The following is a 7236-nucleotide window of genomic DNA, read 5'->3' as shown; positions in this document are numbered from 1 at the left end:
TGCAATTCTTCAAAGTTTCTCCTCAAGAGTGCGGTGGGTGGGGCGAAGTGGGGTGGATTTGTGTGATCTTTCGCCGTCCATTTACCTCTGAAGTGCCATTTTGCACCGCGGGATCGTGTGATAGTCGTTTGACAGCCTTCCTCAGAGCTGGAATGCCGCTATAAATTATGCACAATGTGGCCTGTGCAGATGTAGTCCAAAAAAAAAAAAAAATCACTTCCATCAGGACGCAGCTGTCAGTGCAGTGCCCCCCCCCCCTCAACCCCCTCACCCCACCCCACTCTGGTGCGGCCCCTGCGTTGGGATTTCAATAGTATTTTGCCACATCCTCACTGCTTTACTGCTAATTAAACTATCCAGCAATTGGAGAGCAAAAGGCCAAACTGCTCTCCAGTCTCAGCAAATTGCCACTCTGTGCCTTAAACACAGGTGTGCCGAAACGGCTGCCATGCATCAAGCAGGTGTAATCGCAGGTGCTGGGTTTGACGTGCACGCTCTGCCGCCGCCGCCGCCGCCGCCGCTGCTTTAGTTAAATAAAGTGATTTGCCGAGCAGACCGTCGCATCGTCTGTCTTGCAGGGAGCTAACAACATTAGTGGGCCGAGGCTGTGCAATCGTGTCGGGCGCCTTATCTGCATGCCCCCCGCACCTCCACCCCCCTTTAATTTAATCCAGAGCTTAAACGACAACAAAATGAAAGATGAATAATGAACGTAATGGCATCCGGATCCAATTGGGATCCTTGGAGCTCCCTGTGAGCTCAATGTGTCAGCCCCTGCCCGTGTTTTATCACTTTGGGTTTGGGTTCATGCAGGGCAGCAGCTGCAGCATCAGCAGCATTTGCGCGAGATGTTTAATTTGAGGAGCAGAGCCGTGCAGAGCCGTGATGTATGGGGAGGACGCCTCGCAGTGTACGACTAGTGCAGCGCGCAACTCAATCAAATGCGAAACCTCTTAGGCGCTCAATTAAACTTGGGCAAACGGTAGACCTGTCAGAGCCGCAGCTGCTTTCTCTTTGCCCCCCCACCCCCAATGAAGTTGTTTGTGTGCAAATTTCTTTCGCTGTCAGTGGCGAAGATGACAGAAACCAAAAGACAAAGTCAGTCAGCACGGGGCAATTTAAGAAGACACACTCTCTCGCACCAGTAATGAAAGGCTGTGGAGACAGACTCGCTTGTCTCCCGTCCTCCCGTCTCACTGGTTCAACGTGCAGGAGCTAGAATCTAAAAAAACAACATTTCTTTTCCATCAAAAGTCGTGTGTGTTTGGAGTGATTTGAGCTTTAATTTGAGCCAGTTTGAGTGAAACTACTGTTGTTGCACATGCCTTCGTCTTGGTGTTGTTGTCATACTGAGGTGGAATTTCCTGCGCTACCTGCTGCCTTGCTTGTCCTGACACATACTTGTTTTGAGTGACACTGTATTGAGCAACATTTTTTCACTGGAAGACCCAGAGGCTAAAAACCTCACCAAATCCACCAGCACACCCTTCCTCAACACTCTCAGGTGTGCAGCGGCCAACCTTCGACCCCCCCGCCCCAACCCTTCTCCCAACCAGAACTAACTGTCCTGTGGCGCACACAGGACTCCTTCATCGCTTCCTGCCAAAAGGAAATCCCTTAATCACACATCTTGGACACCTTCCGTCCATGAATAACAACCTGCTTTCCTCTCCCACTCCTTTCCGCTGCACTTTTTTTTTTGAACCGGTTTCTCTCTGTTCAGTTTGTTTAACTGAACTCCAGAAAGTGGCAATAAAAAAAATCTATCACCTCAGCACGAATCCAAACCTAAACTAAAATCTCACATAATTAAAGCAACATCATCAAGATGTTGTATGCTAAATTTGAAATGATTTGGAAATGATTTGATTTGCTCACTCCCAACTGCTGCTGGACTAAATATCTTTGGTTGCCTGCCCGGCTCCCCCTTCTCTCACCAACATCTCTGACATCATGAGCATTTAGCATATGCTCTTGATGTCAGAGGTGCCAAATAAAGCCCAGATGTTGTCAGAGGTCCTATGAAACATACACTTGTGTTCAGTGGCAGGCTGTACATTTCACGCCTAGGCCATCGGTGATGTCATATTTAGTCCACCCTAAATTAATACACCTCATATTAACCTCAATATGACACTATGGCTCGAGAATCCATAGAGAATCACACATTCCATCACCTTCATAAAGGTGACCTAGTCGAGCAAAACTTAGTTTCCGGAGCATTTGCATCTTAATTAAGACAAAGTCACTAAGGCCACTGATGCTGTCAGAACATACACATAACATTTGATTTTAATACATTCCTCAACAAAGTTTTAATAACGTTAAAAATAATAAGAACATTGTGGTTTCGCATTAGTGGCAACCGGATCTCTGAGTTGAGTTCAGTCTTTTTCTTGGAGCTCAATTCAATCACAGAACGCATACGTGTTAAGTTCAGCGCAAAGCTAGCTAGCTGGTCTTGACATCGCAGACTCGAATCTGATTGGCTATCGCAACTGACTAACGTCCGTTCACTTGCAGCAGAAAAGAGCCTGCTATGTCAGTTCCGCTGACCTAAGGCAGATTTCATAGACCCCGACAACACAAGCTAGCTGAAATATGATTGGATAAAAACTCAACTGTAACATACAATAATGGAAGCAACGTGACCAAGTGGATATTGTATGATATGTGTGTGAAAAAAACAGACTATGGAGAAAATTTATTATCATATCTACGGGAAGATTTACGGGAAAATCAGCAGAGAAGACCTAGCTGGCCCTGACGGTGCACCACTGCTTGTGCTCTAGTAAGAAGGTGCTGGACAGGCAACCAATGGGAAATCGACCTCCACCTGGGTCACACAAACCCCTCCCCTCATGCCAATGTCAATGTCAGGCGTGCCACTGGCAACTCACGAGTCAACAAATCGCAAACATGTCATTTTAAGGCACAGCATTCCACAACACACACGCTGTGTTATTCTTTTTAAACGTTTTATTCTCAACTTTCAAAAACTACTCTCGGTCTGTCTGGCTGACGCTTGACTACCGCGACGCCGTTGCGGTCCACGGCCGCTTGGAGGCGCCCGACTCATATTGCTGAGTGAGTGCGCGAGTGGCAGCAGCAGCGGTGGAAGCTGGGTAAAGGAGGGGGCGGAGGGGAGGGAAAAAAAAGTGGGCTTGAGAAAGAAACCTCCTGCCTCAACTGTTTACCCTGACGTCAGTTTGCACAAGTAGCGGTGCCCTGTGTGTGTGTCTCTCCCTCGCTCCTCTCACTGTCTTTCCCCCCCAAAAAAAGTCCACTGCCGTGAGAGCTCGTGCGTGCGCGCGCGCGCGCGCGGACTTGGATTCGTGGTCGGTGCTGTGTGAGTCGCGCGCCCGGACCTTTTATCGGAGTGCAATGCTTTGTGCCGCGCGGTTCAAGTGGACTAAGAGAGCGGCACCATGAACACCTGCGCCTTACTCCTCATTCTGACAGTTCAGATCTACGCCGATGGCATCGAGGGGCCGACAGGTAAGCCTCCCACCGAGCCGCACCTTCCCCCCGGAGCAAGTTGGGAACTTTCCTCCGCCGGTGCGGGTGAAAGTCCGATCGGTCGGGGCAAAAAATCAGGGCGAGCCGAGTAGTCTGGTGCTTTTGATAACTTTGCTCCTCCACCTTCCTTCCTTCGCTTCCTCCTTCCCGACCCGAAATCGTGCCAGATCCCCTTCCTCGTCCCGGATTTTATTTATTTATTTATTTATTTATTTATTTATTTTTTATAATAGGATGCAGTAGGATAGGATGGTAACTTTGTGTTAAGTTGTCAGAGTGCTTGTGGAAACGTTGCTGGAGCTACAGGGCGTCTATCTGTGTGATCTCTCCCTTAAAAAAACACAACACAGTCGTGGGAAGATTGGAGGTGCCAGGTAGCGGCGCGTGAAAGAGAGAGAGAGAGAGAGAGAGAGAGAGAGAGAGAGAGAGAGAGAGAGAGAGAGAGAGAGAGAGAGAAAGAGAGAGAGGAAGGAAGGAAGGAAAGAAGGAAGGTGGCATCGCGGTCCCTTGATGTTAAACAGCGTTTGTCATTTTCTTCCTTCTCATATTTGCCCCTCGAATCTGCGAGGGTGAAAATTCGACACACACACGCACGCACGCACACACACACGCACACACACACACACACACACACACACACACACACACACACACACACACACACAGAAGCTGGGATCTGCTCCCTGAGGTGGCGCGAGGATGCACTGCACACGATGACTCGCCACACGTCTCAGCGTCTCAGCACAGCACGGTGCAATTTTGATGTAAAGTTAAAGTCGTCTAGATTGATAAGCGCTCCCAGGCATTTAAAAATATATATATATATATATTTATTTATTTATTTATTTGTAGCTGTGTAGCTGCACCTGCAAAAGTGTGCTGTGGTTCCCAGCAGAGAGGCTCCAACAGCAGGATAAAGGAGGGCAGCCTATTAGGTCAAAATCCTTTTTTTCCTGTCTTGTGTGCAAACAAGCCAGATGGTTTGTGGTTTGAATTGAGCTTTTTTTTTTAAGATGAAAGGAGCAATTTTATGCAACTGTCTGCAGTCTTTCTAAAAAAAAAAGAAAAAAAAAGCCACCCTGCATTGATTTCTTTCTATCCATTCCTCATCTCACTTTGAGTCTATCCAAATCTGAAACTAAATCGCCCACCGGGGACAGAAAGAGAAAGAAAGATTGCAGGCGTGAACTAAATGCATCTATATGTCTGGTTTTATATTCATGGTGTTTTCCATCCTCAAATCTGTTTTTATTCCATGAATCCTTTGATGAAATCCACACAAAGCAATTTTATTCCAAATTTGAGTCCCTCTTTCTCAGCCCCTCCCCTCACGCACATTCGCTCGCACGGATTTACCACGGTCATAAAAAGAGATCATAAAAGCACCGTCATCGTTCTTCATTCTTGGCAGAATTTTGGCCAACGGTCGTGCTTCCTCTTATCGGCACGTGCACCTGTTTTGTTTTCTTTTAAAATGATAAATAAGACAAACAAACACTTCTCAGTCTGCGATTCTGTTCATTTCGTCAAGTTACAACAATAGTAGCAGGGACAACAACAACAACAACAACTACAGCAGAAAAACTCATAGCGGGACAAATGTGTCACGAGCTGAATGGAGCGAATCATTAAAAGGACTGAGCTGAGACGGCAGCAGATTGAATCACATGCAGGTAATTAAAAGAGCTGAATAGAACAGCGATGCTTCGCCGCCGTGGCGGAGCGTCTCCGCGGCGTCGGCTTCTTTCTGCTTTTTTTTTTTGTTTTTTTTGTTGCTTCGACAGTTTGTGAAACTGAGCATCGCAGGCGCCTTCACCTGCACCCCTCTAAAAATAACCTGCCATTAGCTGCTCTCACTTGGCACCTAGTTCCTCTCCCTCATTGGCCCCGCCCCCTCACCCTCCACCCCCGGGCCTGGCTCCTGTCGCGTTAGGCTGCCTGCCTCCTATAAGTGGAGGAATTAAGGAGCAGCCTTGGCATCCACACAACCTCCATCGTGTCTTCCTTCATCGCTGTGGATTGCGCTAAGACGAGCCCTCATCCTCCAATTGCCCGCAATAACACAAGTGTCTCTGCTCCCTCCTCCCCCCTCCCCCCTCCCCCCAGCATAGATTTCCTTGCCCTTCGCAGTCGATCAGATCCGTATTTTCCACAACTCTTCTCTCCTGCTCTTTTTGCGGCAGTCTGTCTGGGCTGTCAGCAAAGGAGACGTGGAATTATTGGAGTCTGTGAAATATGGAGTTCCTGGGCTGCAGTGGAGTGAACAGCAGAGCAGGGTTGATAGAGAAAAAGAGAGAAAGATGTTTCCTACCTACGACACCATGAGGTCACGAACATTAAAGTCCACTGGGTGTTTGTCTGTGTGCGTGCTTGTGTGTGTGTGTGTGTGTATGTGTGCGGCACGTGTGTGTGTGTGTTCGTGGTCTGAAGCCCAATGTGACACTTTCTTCTCCTCTGTTGTCTCTTGTGGGAATTGAGTGGTTGTTCATTTACCATCTGTCTCCCCATTAGCGGCAAACGTTGTCAACTGAGTGCCGCAATTATCCAGCGTCTCACCACTTATTTCCCAGTTTGATCTTCAGTAAAGGCAGAATATTCTTGAAACAAAATATAGTACAGCAGGCAAAGTGGCCCTTGGCTGCTGATAAAATGCTGTTTTACAGGCAGACTCTCGACTTAAAGCCTTGTCGAGGACTGTTAGTCTTTTCCTCGGCAACCAGGGTTTGAATGTTGTGCCATTTGCTTGGCACACTTGAAGCGGACCTTCAGGTTTTGGATCGTTCCTCCGACAAACAAACCTTGCATAAGGACACAGCTCTCCACGGCTACAGACCCTCTGGACATTCTTTAAACAAGATTGTTTTCCCTCTCGAAGTGTTCTTTCTTTCTCATCTGAAGGTTTTTTTTCTTTAGCCACGTGTGGTGTCTGTTGGCAGCAGTTTTGTAGCTTTTTTGTTGGTTGTCGAGGGTTTATTTGATGCTTCTTCTCTTGGAGACATTTAAGCGAGTCTGGAAAAGAAGCTCCAAGGCATGCGTGATTTTCATGTGAAATCATCTTTTTTTTATTAAAGAAAGAAAAAAGGGAGGTGCAGCAAATCCACAAAGGGGGAAGTGTCTCCTCCAGGAGCCAGGCCACCATCTGTGGATAGAGGTTGAGCGGCAGTGAGGATGGGGGCCCAAATCGGATTCTTGAAAGGGCTGGATGATTCCCGTCTTTTGCAGGATCACAAGGCATTAAATTCGCAGAGCAGATGGAAAGCTTTGCGACGAGGAGGGACGGGACAGGAGGGGAGACAGAGGGGAATTTTCAGAGAGCGCCGTGTGGGAATCGCTGAGGGATTTGGGGCCGATGGATTGTTATCATCGTCGGGTTGCTTTGTCTTGGCAGAGCAGGACTCGCTGGGCTGACCAGTCTGGGCTCGGTGCACGAGGGAGACATTAACCACCGTCCTCATGAGGGAGGAGCCGCTGCTCCCTCTCCTTCTCTTCCAGCTTCTATTTTTTGATGCGCGGGAATATTTACAGCCCCTCATTTGACTTGCTAATGTTCCAGTGAAACGACGGCCTCTACTGCACGTATTGCGAAGTCTGTCTCCGCTGTGGTTGGCTCTCTCCCCATCGCCCAGTAGTCCAATCAGAGGCCCCCTCCGCCTTGCGTTCGTCCCATTTCTCATCCGTTTATGATGCAGCTCGCCTTCCTTCCTGCGAGTTTTCCCT

The 7236-nt window shown here is 48.1% G+C and overlaps 1 protein-coding gene across 8 annotated transcripts in view; it reads left to right on the top strand.

Annotated features, from left to right (window-relative positions):
* The first annotated feature begins 3197 nt into the window (after nucleotides 1-3197).
* ptprub (protein tyrosine phosphatase receptor type Ub) overlaps nucleotides 3198-7236 on the top strand; it is a 157254-nt gene continuing 153215 nt past the window's right edge. For all 8 annotated transcript variants that reach the window (XM_076012560.1, XM_076012559.1, XM_076012558.1 and 5 more), the window contains exon 1: nucleotides 3198-3498. In XM_076012560.1, the coding sequence (XP_075868675.1) occupies nucleotides 3429-3498 (70 nt within the window). In that variant the 5' untranslated portion in view covers nucleotides 3198-3428. The remainder of the gene's footprint in view (nucleotides 3499-7236) is intronic.

Source organism: Nelusetta ayraudi, unplaced genomic scaffold (genome assembly GCF_046127955.1).
Source record: "Nelusetta ayraudi isolate G7.1 ecotype Tasmania unplaced genomic scaffold, CSIRO-AGI_Nayr_v1 ptg000136l, whole genome shotgun sequence".
Classification (NCBI taxonomy): Eukaryota; Metazoa; Chordata; class Actinopteri; order Tetraodontiformes; family Monacanthidae; genus Nelusetta; species Nelusetta ayraudi.
Note: the sequence above shows the minus strand (reverse complement) of the source record. Positions and strands in the feature narration are given on the sequence as shown.